This window comes from Erinaceus europaeus, chromosome 13, assembly GCF_950295315.1.
Source record: "Erinaceus europaeus chromosome 13, mEriEur2.1, whole genome shotgun sequence".
Classification (NCBI taxonomy): Eukaryota; Metazoa; Chordata; class Mammalia; order Eulipotyphla; family Erinaceidae; genus Erinaceus; species Erinaceus europaeus.
In genome coordinates this window covers 98,396,068-98,415,922 of record NC_080174.1, presented here as the reverse complement: position 1 = coordinate 98,415,922, position 19,855 = coordinate 98,396,068, and the positions used below count along the sequence as shown (strand labels likewise).

The 19,855-nt window shown below is 51.6% G+C and overlaps 1 protein-coding gene across 1 annotated transcript; it reads left to right on the top strand.

Moving 5' to 3' along the window:
* The first annotated feature begins 5,031 nt into the window (after positions 1–5,031).
* Positions 5,032–14,631, top strand: UBIAD1 (UbiA prenyltransferase domain containing 1). Its single transcript, XM_016193864.2, has 2 exons — positions 5,032–5,717; positions 12,171–14,631. The coding sequence occupies exons 1-2, from the start codon at positions 5,207–5,209 to the stop codon at positions 12,656–12,658; spliced, it is 999 nt and encodes a 332-aa protein (XP_016049350.2). The 5' UTR covers positions 5,032–5,206; the 3' UTR covers positions 12,659–14,631.
* The last annotated feature ends 5,224 nt before the right edge of the window (positions 14,632–19,855 follow it).

Here is a 19,855-nt window from a genome sequence, read left to right as displayed (position 1 = left end):
CGGGCTCAGGCCCGCGGGGCCAATCGGCAGGCAGGAGGCGCCGACGGACGGGGACGCGGACCAACCGCAGCGGAGGAGAAGCCAGGCTCCGGGACCGGCTTCCCGGGGGCGGGGACTGTCGCGATAGGCAAGGCGGGCGGCCAATGGCAGGCGGACGGCGTCTCGGTCCGCTCGGGAGAGCCAATCGATGACGAGCTGACTTGTGTCGCTTCCCCACACACATCCGGTGCGGCGCGGCTTAAAGTCCCCTCCGCTGCCCAGCCCGCTGCCTAGGGGCCGGCCCTGGGATGGAGGTTCGAGCCCCGCCCAGTGTGATTCTGACTCGGGACAGAGATGCCGCAGCCTGGGTTTGCTGGAGCAGGATGTCGGCTCTAACGCGCCAAGGCAGCTTAGTGACCCGTGGCTTTTCTTTTTTATTAGCGGTTTGATTATTTTTTCTTTTTTACAAGCGCCCTGTTCAGCTCTGGTTTATGGTGGTGCGGGGGATTGAACCTGGGACTTTGAAGCCTCGGGCATGCGAGTCTGTTTGCGTGACCACTATGCTCTCTACCCTCCGCCCTTTATTAGTGATTTAATGTTGATTAGCAAAATTACAAGATAACAGGGGTACAACTCGGCACCATTCCCACCACCAGAGTCCTGAGTAAACACTAAATACTTAGGCCAGACTACAGTGCAACCATAATAATAATAATAATAATAATGGACCTACCCTGTGACCCTGCAATTCCCCTCCTGGGTATATATCCTAAGGAACCCAACACATCCATCCAAAAAGATCTGTGTACACATATGTTCTTGGCAGCACAATCTGTAACAGCCAAAACCTGGAAGCAACCCAGGTGTCCAACAACAGATGAGTGGCTGAGCAAGTTGTGGTATATATACACAATGGAATACTACTCAGCTGTAAAAAATGGTGACTTCACCGTTTTCAGCCGATCTTGGATGGACCTTGAAAAAATCATGTTGAGTGAAGTAAGTCAGAAACAGAAGGATGAATATGGGATGATCTCACTCTCAGGCAGAAGTTGAAAAACAAGATCAGAAAAGAAAACACAAGTAGAACCTGAAATGGAATTGGCATATTGCACCCAAGTAAAAAGACTCTGGGGTGGGTGGGGAGAATACAGGTCCATGAAGGATGATAAATGACATAGTGGGGGTTGTATTGCTGAATGGGAAACTGGGGAATGTGATGCATGTACAAACTATTGTATTTACTGTTGAATGTAAAACATTAATTCCCCAATAAAATAAATAAATATAAATAAATAAATAAATAAATAATAAATATTTAGGCTACAGAAAATATTCACAGGGGCCAGGCGGTAGCGCAGCGGGTTAAGCGCACGTGACACAAAGCCAAGGACCCGCGTAAAGATCCTGGTTGGAGCCCCGGCTCCCCACCTGCAGGGGAGTCACATCACAGGAGGTCTGCAGGTGTCTGTCTTTCTCTCCCCCTCTCTGTCTTCCCCTCTTCTCTCCATTTCTCTCTTTCTCTCCCCCTCTCTGTCTTCCCCGCTTCTCTCCATTTCTCTCTGTCCTATCCAACGACGACATAAATGGCAACAATAGCAATAACAACAACAAGGGGAAAAAACGGCCTCCAGGAGCAAGCAGTGGATTTCTGGTGCAGGCACTGAGCCCTGGCGATTACAAAAATAATAATTATTATTATATACACACACACACACATATATATATTCAGATATATATATACACACACACACACACATATATATATATATTCAGAGCTATGGTCTAAGCAGTTAGAGAATGGAAGTATGAAATCAATCTCTTGATGTGTTACATTAGTAGTGGTTTATGAGAATATAAATCAGTAAGATTATAATTTGACACCTTTACCAAAACCGAAGGTCACCCCATTCCCTAGACAAACACTGTTGTTTCCCACAATCTAAATATGGGTCAGCTTTGTGTTTGTTTCTTTAACTTTGTGTGTTCAGTTCTCTAAATTCCACATATGAGTGAAATCATCCTGTAGTGGTCCTTTACTTCCTTGCTTACTTCACTAAGCACAATCTTCTCCAGTTCTATCCATTTTATCCCAGAGGATACACAGTCATCTTTTTTATTGTTGAGTAGTACTCCACTGAGTAAATATTCTGCAACATTTCTTTCTTTTTTATTTTTTAAATATTTATTTTCCCTTTTGTTGCCCTTGTTGTAGCTATTATTGTTGTTGTTATTGATGTTGTTGTTGGATAGGACAGAGAAATGGAGAGAGGAGGGGAAGACAGAGAGGGGAGAGAAAGATGGGTGCCTGCAGACCTGCTTCACCGCCTGTGAGACGACCCCCTGCAGGTGGGGAGCCGGGGACTCAAACCGGGATCCTTACGTTGGTCCTTGCCCTTTGCCCCACGTGGGCTTAACCCGCTGCACTATTGCCGGACTACCCAACTCTTCTATCCAGTCATATGCTGAAAGGCATTTTGGTTGCTTCCATATTTTTGCTATTGTGAATAATGTAGGTATGAACATGGGGGTGCATTTATCCCTTTGAACTAATGTTATTTCTTTTGGATAAATGCCTAGGAGTGGAATGGCTGGGTCATAAGGTATTTCCATTTGTATTCATTTAACGATTCTCAGTACTGTACTCTGTAGTAGTTGTACCAGTTTGCATTCCTATCAGCAGTGTAAGAGTTCCTTTCTCAGGGAGTCGGGTGGTAGCGCAGCGGGTTAAGCGCAGGTGGCCTTAAGCTCAAGGACCGGCGTCAGGATCCCGGTTCGAGCCCCGGCTCCCCACCTGCAGGCAGGTCCCTTCACAGGCGGTGAAGCAGGTCTGCAGGTGTCTGTCTTTCTCTCCCCCTCTCTGTCTTCCCCTCCTCTCTCCATTTCTCTCTGTCCTATCCAACAACAACGACATCAATAATAACTACAACAATAAAACAACAAGGGCAACAAAAGGGAATAAATAAAAACAATAAATAAAAGAGTTCCTTTCTCTCTACATCCTTTCACACTTATCCTCTCCTATCTTGTTGATGGATCCCATTCTAGCAGATGTGAGCCAGTATCTTACTGTGCTTTTAATTTCCCATTTCTCTGGTGATGAGTGAATGGGAGCATTTCTGCCTATGCCTGTGGACCACAGGGTGTCTCTTCTCTAGAGGACTGTCTATCCATATCTTCTGCCCACTTTTTTATCGGGCAGTTATTTTTCTTTTTGTTGAGCTGTATGAATTCTTTATGGATGTCTGATATCAACCACTTGTCTGAAACATAGTGTGAAGATGTGTTTTCCCATTTGTTGGGTTTCCTGTTTATACTTATGGCATTTTCTTTTGATGTGTAGAAGCTTTTTAATTTGATAGAGTCCCACATTTGTTCATTCTTGTATTGTTTCCCTTGACCATGGGGTGGCTCTCCAGATAGGTGTTTAATGTTAAGCTCCTAAAATGTTTCACCAATATTCTTCCACGTATTTTACAATTTCAGGTCTCATATCCAGATCTTTGATCCATTTTCAGCTAAGACTGGTACATGGTGTTAATTGGTGTGACCCTTAATTTCTCATACGTTAAGGTGGCCTTGCATTTGGAAGCATTTGTAGTTAGATTTCTACCCCTTTCCTAAAGTGAGCAAGTTGACTAGGGCATCATGAGAAGCCACAGATGCATTTCAAATGGGTGTTTTTACAACTAATAATAATTATTTTTTTACCAGAGCACTGCTCATTTCTGGCTTATGGTTGTGTAGGGAATTGAACTGGGACTTTGGAGCCTCAGACAGGAGAGTCTCTTTGCATAACCATTATGCTAAGTTGCCCTTAAAGATTGTTTAGGGGGGGAGTCGGGCTGTAGCACAGCGGGTTAAGCGCAGGTGGCGCAAAGCGCAAGGACCGGCATAAGGATCCCGGTTCAAACCCCGGCTTCCCACCTGCAGGGGAGTCGCTTCACAGGCGGTGAAGCAGGTCTGCAGGTGTCTATCTTTCTCTCCTCCTCTCTGTCTTCCCCTCCTCTCTCCATTTCTCTCTGTCCTATCCAACAACGATGACAACAACAATAATAACTACAACAATAAAACAACAAGGGCAACAAAAGGGAATAAATAAAAAAAATTAAATTAAATTAAAAAAAGATTGTTTAGGGGAGGAGTAGCTCACCTGGTTAAGTGCACATAGTATGAAGCATAAAAACCCACACAAGGATCATGGTTTGAGCCCCTGGCTCCCCACCTGGAGCAGGGTTGCTTTATAAGTGGTGACGCAAGTCTGTAGGTGTCCTATCTTTCTCTCCACCTCCCTCAATTTCTTTCTGTCCTATCCAATAAAAATGAAGGGGAAAAAAGGGGGGCTCCAGGAGCAGTGGATTCGTAGTGCAGGCACCGAGCCCCAGCGATAACCTTGGAGGCAAAAAAAAAAAAATAAGAAGAAGAAGATTCATTTATTCTGGTCTCCCTGGTCTCTGATTATAGGTGATTTAGTATTTTTTTAAAAAGTTATTATAAATGCATTAACAGTTTAAGTCCAGTGTGAAAATTCAATCAGCTTACTAATTTGAAACCTTAAGTGCTTAGACTGAAGGAATATATACTATGAACTGAAGTCTATATATTAAAAAAGCTCTCCCCTCCAGCTCCCCTCCCTTCCCCTGCAGGGCTCCCCTCCCTGGCCCAGCCCCTTTCCCCTCCCCTCTAGCTCCCCTCCCCTCCCCTGTCCCCCTCCCCTCCCCACCCCTGCCAGGCTCCCCTCCCTGGCCTGGGCCCTTTCCACTCCCCTCCCCTCCCCTGCCGGCTCCCCTCCCTGGCCCGGGCCCTTTCCACTCCCCTCTAGCTCCCCTCCCCTCCCCTATCCCCCTCCCCTCCCCTCCCCTGCCGGCTCCCCTCCCTGGCCCGGGCCCTTTCCACTCCCCTCTAGCTCCCCTCCTCTCCCCTCCCCTCCGGCGCCCCTCCCCTCCCCTCCCCGGCCCAGCCCGGCCCAGCCCGGCCCAGCCCGGCCCAGCCCGGCCCGGAAGGCGCTGCAGCCCCGGTTTCCGCCCGGCCTCCAGAGGCGGTGCACAAGATGGCGGCGCCCATAGCCGGGGCCGGGCGGCCGCGCCTCCGCCTCGGGGTCTAAGCGCGCGCGCGCAGTCGGGGCAAGGCGGGGCCGCGGGGCCACGTGGGGGTCAGGCCCGGCCCGGCCCGGCCGCTGCCCGGCGGCGGGAAGGTCAGCGCGGGGGCTGCCGCGTGTGCGGCCTCCATGGCGGCGCCGGCGGTGGCGGCGGAGAGGGTCGGCGTGCAGGCGGGCGAGGCGCCCGCGGCCGGGGGTCCGGGCGGGGACGCGGCCGGGCCCCCCCGGCGCCCCTGGAGGCAACGCTGCGCCTCGTACGTGCTGGCCCTGCGGCCCTGGAGCTTCAGCGCGTCGCTCACGCCCGTGGCCCTGGGCAGCGCCCTGGCCTACCGCTCCCAGGGCGCCCTGGACCCGCGCCTGCTGCTGGGCTGCGCCGGCGCCGTGCTGGCCGTGCACGGCGCGGGCAACCTGGTCAACACCTACTACGACTTCTCCAAGGGCATCGACCACAAGAAGAGCGACGACCGCACGCTGGTGGACCGCATCCTGGAGCCGCAGGACGTGGTGCGCTTCGGGGTCCTGCTCTACACGCTGGGCTGCGTGTGCGCCGCCGGCCTCTACTGCCTGTCGCCGCTGCGGCTCGAGCACCTGGCGCTCATCTACTTCGGGGGCCTGTCGGGCTCCTTCCTCTACACCGGAGGTGGGAGCTGGCGCCGCGCTGTGGGCTTCCCGGCGGGCCCCCAGGGCGAGCGGGGGCGAAGGCGGTCCTCCGACTTGGCCCGCAGGGCAGGGCAGGGCAGGGCATGTGTCTGTGTGTATATACATGCATGTGTACAGGTGGCTTATTTTTTTTTCTTTTTTAAAAAATATTTATTTAGGGCAAGGGTAGGTAGCATAATGGTTATGCAAAGACTCTCATGCCTGAGGCACCAAAGTCCCAGGTTCAATCCCCTGCACCACTATAAGCCAGAGCTGAGCAGTGCTCTGGTAAAAAAAAAAAAAAATTATTTATTCCCTTTTGTTGCCCTTGTTGTCTTTTTTTTTTTTTTCCTCCTCCAGGGTTATTGCTGGGCTCGGTGCCTGCACCATGAATCCACCGCTCCTGGAGGCCATTTTCCCCCCCTTTTGTTGCCCTTGTTGTAGCTATTATTATTGCCCTTGTTGACGCAATTCGTTGCTGGATAGGACAGAGAGAAATGGAGAGAGGAGAGGAAGACAGAAGGGGAGAGAGAAAGACAGACACCTGCAGACCTGCTTCACCACCTGTGAAGCGACTCCCCTGCAGGTGGGGAGCCGGGGGCTCGAACCGGGATCCTTACGCCGGTCCCTGCACTTTGCGCCACATGCGCTTAACCCACTGCGCCACCGCCCGACCCCCGCCCTTGTTGTCTTATTGTTGTAGTTAATCTTGTTGTCGATGTTGTTGGATAGGACAGAGAGACATGGAGAGAGGAGGGGGAGACAGAGGGGGAGAAAAAGACAGACACCTGCAGACCTGCTTCACCGCCTGTGAAGTGACTCCCCTGCAGCAGGTGTGGAGCCGGGGGCTCAAACCGGGACCCTTAAACCAATCAGTGTACTTTGCGCCACGTGCGCTTAACCCGCTGCACTACCGCCCGACTCCCAGATGGCTTATTTTACTAGCCAGTCTTTTTATCTTTATTCACTTATTGGATAGAGACAGCCAGAAGTCGAGAGGGAGGGGGATAGAGAGAGACAGAGAGACGCCTGCAGCCCTGCTTCACCACTTGGGAAGCTTCTTTTTCTATTTATTTATTTATTTTCCCTTTTGTTGCCCTTGTTTTTTTATTGTTATTATTGTTGTTGATGATGTCGTTGTTGTTGGACAGGACAGAGAGAAATGGAGATAGGACGGGAAGACAGAGGAGGAGAGAAAGACAGACACCTGCAGACCTGCTTCACCGATTGTAAAGCGACTCCTCTGCAGGTGGGGAGCCGGGGGCTCGAACCGGGATCCTTATGCTGGTCCTTGCACTTTGCGCCACATGCGCTTAACCCACTGCGCCACCGCCGGACCCCCTATTATTATTTTTTTAATATTTATTTATTTTCCCTTTTGTTGCCCTTGTTTTATTGTAGTTATTATTGTTGTTCTTGATGTCGTCGTTGTTGGCTAGGACAGAGAGAAATGGAGAGAGGAGGGGAAGACAGAGAGAGGGAGAGAGAAAGACAGACACCTGCAGACCTGCTTCACCGCCTGTGAAGCGACTCCCCTGCAGGTGGGGAGCCGGGGGCTCCAACCGGGATCCTCAAGCCGGTCCCTGCACTTTGCACCACCTGTGCTTAACCCGCTGTGTTACCGCCTGACTCCCATGAAGCTTCTTTTTAAACATTTTCTGTTATTCTTATTTATTGAATAGAGACAGCCTGAAATTAAGAGGAAGGGGGAGATAGACACCCGCACCACTACGTCATCACTTGTGAAGCTTTCTGCCTGAAGGTGGGGGCCGGGGCCTTGAACCCACTCCGGATTCGATGTTGAGAATAGATAAACGGAGAGCTAGAAGACCAGGCAGGAAGTTGCTGAAAGATAGTTGGTCCTCGGGTCAGGGTTGTGGTGGTGGAGAAGGGAAGGACTAGGCGGGTTCTGAGTATACTTTGGAGGGGGTTGGCTTTTTCGAGATCTGAGGATCTGAGGATCTGAGGCAAGAGAGAAACAGCACTAGGCGTAACTAGAAGACTTTGGCCTGAGCAGTTGGACGGCTAAAGTTAGGTTTTGAGGAACAAAATTAGAAAATTAACTTTGTAAAAGATTTGTCTATTTACGAATGAGGCAGAGAGAAGAGTCTGAGCATCTCTGGTTTGTGCAGTGCCAACCAACAGTCATTGAACCCTGGACTTCACAGCTGAGCCTTTTCCTGGGCCGCCTTGGGACGTCTTACTATGTCAGACTTTTAAGTGGAGATGCCACAGGATTAGTGGGTGAAGGAGTCTGAATTCAGGCAAGAAACATATTTGGCAAGTCATTGGCACATAGACAAAATATCAGTGGGGGAGGGTCACTGGAGGAGGAAGGGAGAACAAAACTGAACCCTCATTAAGAGGTGGGTAAAAAAACAAAGCAAAACCCAGAACTCTGCTTTCACAATGTGTTTGCAACCCAAGCCACAAAGGAACTGTGCTGGAAGCCTGGCAGGAGAGAGAAGGCCAAGCGCCCGCAGGAGACCCCAGGAGGGCTGGGGCAGCGGGCACAGGAAGAGCCTCCTTGTCTTGTCCCGCTAGTGCAGTGCCACCTCATCTAGGACTAGGGAGCCGGCGAGGAGAGGGGCTGGGGGCTGACTGGCCTGTTGAGTCTTACAAGGCTGAAGAGCAGCGGATGCAAATGGCGGAGACCTTGGCGCCCTTCAGCACCTCCGGAGGGACCGCTGTGTGTGAAAGAATGGGGCAGGGTTGCTGAAGCAGATGAGGACTTTATGGTGCTGGCCTCGAGGTCCTCGGCCTCCTTGCTAAGTCCTCCTCCAGGCTCAGTGCTTGGACCTGTGTTCTGTCTCTGTACTTTTGGGGACTGTGGTCATTCTGATGGCTTCAGTTGCTGTTAAACTGGTGACTTTCAAATTTATTTATACCTCTTGCCCAAACTCCCTCCCTTCCCTCCCTTCTCCTTCCCTTTATTTATTTATTTATTTATTTATTTATTTATTTATTTATGAGAAAGATAGGTGGAGAGAGGAAGAACCAGACATCGCTCTGGTACATGTGCTGTTGGGGATTGAACTTGGGACCTCATGGTTGAGAATCCAGTACTTTATCCACTGCGCCACCTCCCAGACCTCCCTTTCTCCTTTCTCTCTCTCTTTCTACAGAGCACTACACAGCTCCCTGGCTTAAGGCGATGCTGGAAATTGAACTTGTGACTCCAGAGCCTCAGGCATGGAAAAAGCCTTTTGCAGAACCACTGTGCCGTCTCCCCTGCCCTGGCCCAGACTTCTGCCAGTGTTGAGTTTTTTTACCAGGAGCTCCTCACAGGCATATGGAGCTCACGTGTCTGAAGTCACACTCCGGCCACACACCCCCAGGAGCCGGCTCTGCCTGAACTCTCAGTTATTTCATCTTGTGGATTTTTTTTCTCAGAGGCCTGCTCAGCTCTGGCTTATGAGGTGCAGAGGACTGAACTTGGGACTTTGGAGCCTCAGGCATGAGAGTCTCTCTGCATAAACTTTATGCTATTTCTCCAATCCTATTTATGCATTTATTGTTCATTGCTTTTAATAGGATAGAGAGAAATTGAGGGGGGAGAGAGAGAGGGAGTGGTAGTACTCGTCACCGTGTGTGAAGCTCCCCCCTTGCCGGTGAGGCCTGGGGTGTGCACCTAGGCCCTCCTGCGTGGTAGTGTGCGCTCAGCCCCGTGTGCCAGCACCTGGCTCCTGGTTATTGCCCCCAGGTTGTCACTGCCTGCATAGTGACTCCACTACTCCTGGTGGCTTTGTAAGTTCTTTCTTGGAGAGAGACAGAACTTGAGAAGGAGAGAGACACCTATGACACAGCTTCACTCCTGTGCAGCTCCCCCTTCACCCGTCGTCCCACCACCCCACAGGTGGTGACCAGGGACTTGAACCCAGGTCCTTGCACATGGTAACATGTGTACTCTTGTACCATGGCCTCCGGTGTTGTGGTTTCATGGTCCAGATTGTACCCCACCCCTACCCCCTTGGGCTTCTCCCCTGTGGACGCCCAGATCTAGCCACTGCCCTGATGGTGTCACAGGTCTGCTTCACCTGGTCTGGGCTGTCTGTCAGCCAAGGGAGGTCACCAAGTGTGACTTCAGCCTTCCCGCTCAGCCTTCCCTCTCTCGGGGCCCTTTAACTCTCACTGAGCAGAAACAGACCTGTGATGCAATCTTGATGGTGGTAGGGTCTTGGGGATGCTTTATTTCTGGTGATTTATTTTGATTAGGACACTTCAGAAGAGAGGCGAGATGGGGGCTGGGTAGTGGCGCAGCGGGTTAAGCACACATGGCACGAAGCACAAGACCTGTGTAAGGATCCTGGTTCGAGCCCCCGGCTTTCCACCTGCTGGGGGGGGGGGTTCGCTTGACAACTGGTGAAGCAGGTCTGCAGGTGTCTATCTTTCTCCCTCTCTGTCTTTCCCTCCTCTTTCATTTCTCTCTGTCCTATCCAACAATGACAACAATAATAGCAACAACGATAAACAACAAGGGCAACAAAGGGGGGAAAATGGCCTCCAGGAGCAGTGGGTTTGTAGTGCAGCCACTGAGCATCAGCAATAACCCTGGAGGAAAAAAGTGGGGGGAGATCATTGCGCCCGCCCCAAGCTTTGGCGACTACTTGGACTTTCTGGGGGCCTGCTCTGCAGGCAACAGTCCTTCCAAGCAGAACGTGGGCTCCCCGCTGTATGCTGGAAACAGCTCTCTCTTCACATGTTTGAGGTGCAGGACGGGGGCCAGTTTTTCCAGGAGCCTCTAGTCTGTCCTCAACTCTCCAAACAGATTTTGGGCTTTGGCTAAGAAAGAAAGCACCGCACGGCCTCGATCTTCAGTCCAATGACCCAGAAACATCTCCTCAGATCGGCTGGCAAATAGAAGACCAGGGGAGTAAACAAAAGTGCGGCCAGGTCAGCCGCTTCCGGGAGAGCTCGGCCGAGCCCCGCCACAGGAAACAACACGGTCCTGGGGAGAGAGCCCAGATCCAGTGTCCCGGCATGAGGGCTCCTCCGTCCGTGCTCACTGTGTCTGGGGTCCTTCACTGTGTCGCCCACAGCGCTGGTGTCTGCTACTCCAGCTCAGAGCTCTAGTCAACGCCCTCTGTCCCCAGCACAGGGAAGCACCAGGCCAGGTCTCCATCTAAGAGCCAGAAGGAATCTGTTACATCAAAATGTTGGCAAGGGGGTGTGGTGGCTGGATGGCAGACGGCTGGTGAGGGTGTCAAGCACTTTGGCCACAGCAAGGAAGGGACCCTGGGGCTCTTGAAGGGCGGCAGGGTCTTGGGGATGCTTCATTTCTGGTGATTTATTCTGATTAGGACACTGTCCAGAAGATCTGGCTGCTGGTGGCCACAGGGACAAAGCCCGTGGACTCTGGAATTCAGGTTGTTGCACGCAGGTATCCTGTGCTACCACCTGGCTGCTCTTGCCCCAGACTCTCCAGTTACAGGACCGGAGAACCTGCGTGCCCGTTACTCAGTCAACAGGGTACCCCTTCAGCTTACATAGTCTCTCTCTCCCTTTTTTTTAAAATTTTTAAAAATATTTTATTATTTTTTTTTTGCCCTTGTTTTTTTTTTCTACTGTTGTTGTAGTTATTACTGTTGTTATTGATGGCCACAGGTGTCTCTCTCTCTGTTTCTCTCCCTCTCTGTCTCCCCCTCCCCTCTCAGTTTCTCTCTGTTTCTACCCAATAGTAAGTAAGTAAAGAAATAAACAAGTAAGGAAGTCTGGCGGTAGCACAGTGGGTTAAGTGCACATGGTGCAAAGTGCAAGGACCGGCGTAAGGATCCTGGTTCGAGCCCGGGCTCCCCACCTGCAGGGGAATCGCTTCACAGACTGTGAAGCAGGTCTGCAGGTGTCTGTCTTTCTCTCCCCTTCTCTGTCTTCCCCTCCTCTCCATTTCTCTCCTGTCCAACAACATCAGTAACTACAACTATAAAAACAAGAGCAACAAAAAGGAAATAAGTAAGTAAATAAATAAACTATTTTTAAAAATTAAAGAAAAGAGGCTGCGGAGGAAGGGGGGCAGAGAAGTGTGCAGGTGGGCCGGCTGGCGTCCCAGGTGCACCAGGTCTGTCAGACGGATCGTCCTTGGTCTTCCCGGGTTGGTGATGGCTGAACAGCAACCACAGGACTGCATAGTAAACCCTTAACTACGCGTGTTGTGCATACCCACTGCTCTTTCCTGCAAAAATTAGGGGTCCTGGGGTAGAGGGCGGGGTGTTGGGGTTACATAGGTGACAGGTACGCTCAGCAGGTAGGCCCCTGCACGGCCCTAGGGATTACAGAGGAAGGAGTCCCCACACCCAGCCGAGGGGTGAGAAATCACTGCTCTCCACGCCTCTGTACCACTAGAGAAGAAATCATCTCTGGAGGGAGGGGACGTGCCTGCCCTCCCCCTCGGCCCTGAACCCCCAGCTGTCCCTGCTGAGCTGTGCTCACATCCTTTCTCTGGGTTTTCTGCCTGCAGGGATCGGATTCAAGTACGTGGCCCTGGGCGACCTCGTCATCCTCATCACCTTTGGGCCGCTGGCCGTGATGTTTGCCTACGCAGTCCAGGTGGGCTCCCTGGCCGTCTTCCCGCTGGTCTACGCCATTCCTCTGGCCCTGAGCACCGAGGCCATCCTCCACTCCAACAACACCAGGGACATGGAGTCAGACCGGGCGGCCGGCATCGTCACACTGGCCATCCTCATCGGCCCCACGCCGTCCTATGTGCTCTACAACGCGCTGCTCTTCCTGCCCTACGTGGCCTTCAGCGTCCTGGCCACCTGCTGCAGCATCAGCCTGGCGCTGCCCCTGCTCACCATCCCCATGGCCTTCTCCCTGGAGAGGCAGTTCCGGAGCCAGACGTTCAGCAAGCTGCCCCAGCGGACTGCCAAGCTCAACCTCCTGCTCGGGCTCTTCTACGTCTTTGGCATCATCTTGGCACCAGCAGGCAGCCTGCCCAAACTCTGAGGGAGCGGCCGTCAGCCCCCACGCACACGCACGTCCCTCTTAGAAGACGCGAAGGCAAAACTGTGGGAAGGACTTGCTGTCGTTGAGGAGCCAGGATGACTTGTGAATTCGCACTTTCTATTTAATATATTTTCACCTTCTCCGGAATGGCCTCTTGTTACTTTGTGGGGAGTCTTGAAACTTCTCTGGTGTCCGAAGGCGACTCAGATGCTTGGCCGAGTCTTGTTTATGCTTTCCACCAGAGCGTGGTGTCAGGCCACCTTCAGGAGGACCGAGGCCTCGTCACTGAAGGGGTTGCAGGCTGCCTGTGCTCAAGCTGCGGACCCTGGTCGCTGGCCCAGCTCACCTCCTGTTAGCTGGGTCTTGCTGGGCAGGGTGGTAGCCCCTGTTGGGCCCCAGTAACAGGGCCGTCCTCTCACTCTGAGCGCTTGCTGCTGAGCAAGGCCCTCAAGAACATCCTGCTGTGGCTTTGGCGCCTGGCCTTCAGAGGTTTGTGTTCACCGTCCTTTTGCTTCTTGCCACAGTGGAGTAGTGTCAGAGCAGCCTGTGCAGCAGGACAAGCAAAGCAAAGCAAAGCAAAGTCGCTCACCCTGAGGTCAGCTGAGAAAGTCAGTCTGCTCTAGGAGAGACCTGCAGGGAGTGCTCTGGATAACAGGGACTCCAGGCTGGTTCTTTATTTTATTTTAATCAGAGCACTGCTCAGCTCTGTCTGATGGTGGTGCGGGGGATTGAACCTGGGACTTCAGAGCCTCAGGCATGAGAGTCTCTTTGCATAACCATTATGCTATCTCACCCCACCAACCCCCTCCACCCTCTTTGCTGGTTCCTTAAAGCTCACAGGTTGTTTTCTTAATCACCTCTCCCAGTGCTTCCTAATCCCCACCCCAGTTTCACTGGGTCTCAGTTTATGTGTCCACTAGTCCTGGGGCCAGGCCGTGTGGGCAGCACGTCATCCACCGAGTCAGGAACCATCAGCGCTAGTCCTGGGGCCCGGCTGTGTGGGCAGCACATCAGCCACCAAGTCGGGAAGCATCAAAGTGTTCACGGAGCCACAGGCAGAGACAACAGCTCTCCAGTGAATGAGCAGCCCAACAGACACGGTCCTGGCCCTGTTCAGCATGACTGACTGACAGGCCTGCCCGTGAGAGAGCTGTGTTTTCTCCTTGATGACAGATGTGCAGTGTTGACCCTGCTTCCCCAGAGGCTCCTGCTGCTTATAACGAGTCCACACCCGGCATGAGGGACCTGACTGTGTTTGTCGTCTCTTCACCTACATGGCGTAATTTCTGGGTTAACACTGCCCAGCTGCATTCAGATTGAGGCCACCGTCATTCCATTTCTTCTGTTGTGATTATAGCCTTTCTGAAAAAGTATTTCAGGGCCTTGGCCTGCACAAAATGATATAAGAACTAGTTTGGAATCCTCAAAATGATGCTAATTATGGCTTGACTCCCCAAACCAGAATCCATCAGCTTACTTGGGGAAAAAAATGCACTTGGGAATGGCAGAAGTCACCTCTGATGTCAAGACTGATGTCTGCAGAGGGATGGAGTCCTGGTCTGAGCTTAGCGACCTGGCAAGGGAAGAGCCCTGCCCGCCTTTCTCCCGGCACCTGTCAGTTCCGTGTGAGCCAGGTGCTGGTGCCCACAGGCCTGTCCTCAGAGGCCAGCTCCTGTCTCCTCAGGGGGCCTCATTCACATAGTGCCACACACACAGTGCTCATCCCCGTGACTGGGACCAAGTACTTCCTGTGCCCAGCGGCCAGACCCACCATTTGAGCCCTCCTGGTGGAGTGTCATTCTGCACTGTGTCCTGTGCAGATTTTAATCCTTTTTTAAATAAATCAACGTTTCTAAAAGTTCCTGTTTGGAGCCAGGTTTCACGTGCAGGGAACCATGATTTGTGTGACGTCCCCCAGTTCAGTGAAGGCTTTCTTTAGACTTGCTAATAAAAAGAAAGAGGATGTAATCAGCGGTCTGACCTCTAGCGGTTTTGCTTGTTTGGTTTTGATCTTGACTTTTTCTCTACTCACCTGGCTATGGGCTCTGATTCACAAGTCGCCCGCATGTGGCGGGCGGGTGACACGATGACTCTGCGTGGGGCCCAGGCAGATTTGACCAGCCCTTAGGGCAGGAGGGCCAGTGTGGGTCTGCCAAGACTGTCAGGCCAGAATCGCTACCCCATCTATCCTTTCCTGCTGGGTTTTTTTTTTGAAATGTGAGGCAGTAAGAGAGTTGTCCCACCGTTTTGTGTGGTACTGTACTGGGAGTTGAACCCAGGAACTCATGCATGCAGGGCATACACTCTACACCTGAGCTACCTCCCCAGCCCTCATTTTCCTTTTTTTTTTAACCAGAGCACTGTTCAGCTCTTGCTTATGGTGGTGTGGGGGATTGAACCTGGGACTTTGGACCCTCAGGCATGAGAGTCTGTTCGCATAACCATTATCTACCCTCCACCCCCCCTTTTTTAATTAATTAATTTTTTGCCTCCAGGGTTATTGCTGGGGTACAGTGCCTGCACTACAAATCCACTGCTCCTGGAGGCCGTTGTTCCCCCCTTTCGTTGCCCTTGTTATTGTAGCCTTGTGGTTATTGTTGTTGATGTCCCCTGCAGGTGGGGAGCCGGGGGCTTGAACCAGGATCCTACACCGGTCCTTGCATTTTGCGCCACCTGCGCTTAACCCTCTGTGCTACCACCCGACTCCCCCAGATGGAATATTAATGCCTGAGTTGCAGCAAGGTGCTCGGTGATGTGACAGGGAATGTGGAATGGAAACTCCAGTTAGAGGAACCTTGTCTCCAGTGGTGTGTCTACATTAACACGCACAGGGGCCGAGCGGTGGCACTCCTGGTTGAGCGAACACCTTACGATGTGCAGGGACCAGGTTCGACGCCCAGACCCAACCTGCAGGGGCAAAGCCTCACAAGTGGTAGAGCAGGGCTGCAGGTCTCTCTCTGTCTCCCTCTACATCTCCCCTCCCCTCTCAATTTCTGACTGCCTTTATCCAATAAACAAAGAAAATAAATATTTTTTATTAAATAAAAATAAAATGCAGGGGCCGGGTGGTAGCGCGCCAGGCTAAGTACACACCATACTAAGCTCAAGTATCCACACAAGGGTCCAGGTTCAAGATCCCAGCTCCCTACCTGCAGGGGAGTCGCTTCACAGGCGGTAAAGCAGGTCTGCAGGTGTCTTTCTCTCCCCCTCTGTCTTCCCCTCCTCTCTCCATTTCTCTCTGCCTTATCCAATAAAAAAAAAAACTGGGGCTGGTAGAGAGATAGCACAATGGTTCTGCAAAGAGACTCATGTCTGAGGCTCCAAAGTCCCAGGTTCAATCCTCTGCACCACCATCAGCCGGAACTGAACAGTGTTCTGGTAAAAATAAATAAATAAATAAAATGGAATAAATGGCCACCAGGAGCAGTGGATTCATAATATAGACACTGAGCCCCAGCAATAACCATGAAGGAAAAATAAAAATATACACAGGCCCTGAATATTATTTTATTCTTTTTTTCTTCCTTTATTTATAAAAAGGAAACACTGACAAAAACCATAGGATAAGAGGGGTACAACTCCACACAATTCCCACCACCAGAACTCTGCATCCATCCCCTCCCCTGACAGCTTTCCTATTCTTTATCCCTCTGGGAGCATGGACCCAGGGTCATTGTGGGATGCAGAAGGTGGAAGTCTGGCTTCTGTAATTTCTTCCCCGCTGAACAAGGGTAACAAAAGGAAAAAAAGAAAGCAAAATTAAAAGAGAGACCTGCATCCCTGCATCACTGCTCATGAAGCGTCCTCCCTACAGGTGGAGAGCAGGGGCTCGAACCTGGGACCTCACACGTGATGATATGTGTGCTTACTCGGCTGTGCCCCCGACAACAGAGAAGCAGAAACGGGTGAGGAGACACCACGGGACTCAAACTTCTGGGCATAACAGTAAAGCTTCCTACCTTGCAGGAGGAACTTGAACCTGGGTCCCTGTTCATTGTAGCGCCACCCTACTAGCTGCACTACCATCTGCCCCCCGCCAGGCATTGACTCTTACTTTAAAAAATTTTTATTATATTATATTGGATAGAAAACCGTCTGAAATCGAGAGGGAAGGGGAGAGAGACAGAGAGATACCTGCAGCCCTGCTTCACTATTTGTGAGACTTTCCCATTGCAGGTGGAGACCAGGGGCTTGAACCTGGGTCCTTGTGCAATGCAACATGTGCACTCAACCAGTTGCACCACCACCTGGCCCCAACTCTTACTTTTTTTTGTTGTTGTTTTTCTTTTTATGATAAAATCAGAGTGAAGTAGGGTGAGAGAGAAGGAGGAATGTAAGGAGGAAAGGAGGGGGAGAGGTAGAGAAGTGCCTGAGGCACTGCCCCACTACATGAGTGAAGCTTCCCCTGCAGGCAGGGCCTGGGGGCTAAAACCTGAGGCCTTGAGGGTGGTGACTTGGGCACTTTCCTGCTTTTGCCACCACCTGGCCCCCTGGGCACTGGCTGTTACAAACTGCCCCAGCCTTTCTGCCCCTCCATTACCCTAACTGGAGTGGAGGGGGCTCTCGGTGCTCTACCGACCCTTGAAACTGGGAAGCAGAGGGTCCACCTCTGTTCCCACAGGGGTCGTAAAAGACAGACCTGCCATCCTGTCCTCTCCCTGCCCGGCCGCTTCACCTCACACCACCCTGTGCTCTGTCTGTACCTGCCCCCACCACCAGCCTGTGTTCGTCTGCTTCTAAATTCTGCTTCTAAGATCCCTTCTGTTTCATTGGTTTAATCCCCCTGCTTAACACTGTGTTCTGTTTACATAATCACTGTTAACTAAGCACCACCCTGCCTCCCCGGCATTGGTTTAATCCTCACTGTTTTGCATGCTTGCTTTTTCCTCCCCACTCCCTATCCTACTTACTTCCTCTTCGGACCTGACTCTTCCACCTCAGGATATATATGGACAGGATTGTGATTAGAGATAGCTTAGATTGCGCTGTGTTCCACATGAATAAAGACTGAAGTGCGTACCACTCAGCTCAGCCATGAATCCCTGGTCGTCTCTCTGTCCCACCCGCGAAACTAGCCCAGCAAGCCTGGAGCCAAGAGCTGGCTGCAGATGGACTTGGGGACCCATTCCAGGGCTTTTCAAGGGCAAAAAGTGCCTTGGTCTCTCCAGTGATTTTGCTCAAAGAAGGGGGACTCTAATCACAGAGAGGCCACAGGACCCTATTCCACCAGCCCCTCTTTATCTGGTGGGTGTGGTGCCAGGGAGCTAATTAGCTGGGGAGGTGCCCACAGACAGAGATGCCCTGTGTCACCTCTCCCTACTTAATATTCAGAACCTGCTCCGCCTCCTACAGCATAACTTCTCCAAAAGGCAGATCGTAAAGCATATTAAAACTCACCTGGAATGGTTCTCCACAAAGACAACTGTTATTGTCTAGCAGTGATTCCAGGAGAGCACTCAGGCTTCCCAAGGCAGGGCACACCTCCTCCCCATTCTCACCCACCTTGTTCTGCCCCAGGAACACACCAGAGAGACCCGTGCGCCTCTTCCTACAGCCCCCTGCCCAACTCTGCTGCTGCGTCCCTGCCAGCCGCCAGGCTCTTCACACCATCAAGGCAGAGAGGAGAGAGGGCTGCGGCTGACGGCACGTCTGTGCTCTTTAAAAGGCCAGGGCTTGGGCGAGGGCATGGAAGCAGAACACACGTACCGCTGTGTGCACGGACAGACACAAATTCAAGTCTATGTGTAAGCCGCACAAGGGGTGAAGCAGCATCTCTCTCTCTTTCTCTCAGTCTTTCCCTCCTCTCATTTCTCTCTGCCCCCCCCACCGCATATATATACATATATAGACATGGCCTACAGGAGTGGTCCATTCTTTCTGCAGGCACCAAGCCCCAGAGATAACCCCAGAAATAATAATAATAAAGACTAAGGGCTTAGGGTGGGAGGATGCCCTGAGAAGTAGGAAGAGCAACTCCTGGCTCCCCAGGGGGGACTCCAGATCCAACTTCCCTGCAGGCAAGTGTCCTGGTCACTTCCACAACTGGGACCTGGACTGGACAGACAGACACTTTAAGACATTCCCTTGGGAGTTGGACGGTTAGTGCAGCGGGTTAAGCACACATGGCTGTCTCTATTTCTCTATATGTCTCTATATCTTCTGTCTCTATTTAATAAAAATAAAAAATGTATATTTGTAAAAGAGTCTTTTATTTATCACTGGGTAGAAGAAGAAACTGAGAGGGGGAGATAGAGAAGGAAAGAGGCTGAGAGACACCTGGAGCCCTGCTTCATCACTCATGAAGCTTTCCCCTGCAGGTGGGACCAGGATCACCTAGTTCCGAAGGATCACTCACTGTCATGTTGATCCGTCACCCGTATGTATGACAAGATGTGTTGATGAGTCCAGGATTCCTGCAGGAACTTTATTAAATTTAATTCCTTCTCCTGACAGAGGAGAGTACCCGCCACTAGCAGCTCTTAATATTTCCAAAGCAGCAAATTTACCTCATCTGTCCAAGTTTACAGCAACTTCATGCAGAATATAAGAAATAACATCTCCCATGGCCTGTGCAAAATAGCTGATTTCCACTGTTTCATTTCCTATTGTTAGCCATCCATGTGAGTCTGTGAGCTTACTCCGTGATAGCAAAACGGGACCCATGCTCAGTGTCCCATGCTCACTGCCATGTTCCCCTCTCCCCTGCCTCAGGGCTGTGGAGAGCACTGTGCATCTGAGTCAAGGCTGCAGGCAACAGCATAATGCGTCCTGCACACATCAAAAAGCATCATGATGGCAGCGTCTGGGGTCTCGGGACTGTGGCCCAAATACCCGAGTGTGTGTTGGGTGGGGATAGGGCAGGGGTAGCTGTGGATCTGAGTGAGCTGGAGCCAGCCAGCTTGAAGTGGCTGCTGGGAGTAAGTCTGGGTTTTTAGTTGCTGGTGCTTCTTGAGTGACATTCAAGCTCGGTTTCTTGCTTGGCTAGTTCCCCAGTCACAGCATCTCTGGAAAGCCAATTGGACAGTGCTTCTGCCATTCAGAAACCTCTGTTTTTGATCTGCTGTTGGTTTGGGGGCGTGTTTGTGTGTTGGGCGGGTCTGAGTATTATCCAGTCAGGAGAGGACGTGTGTTGTTGAAAAGCATTTCATCCAATTACATTTTAAGCTATTGGAAGTGTCCACCTCCTGTCCCATCTAG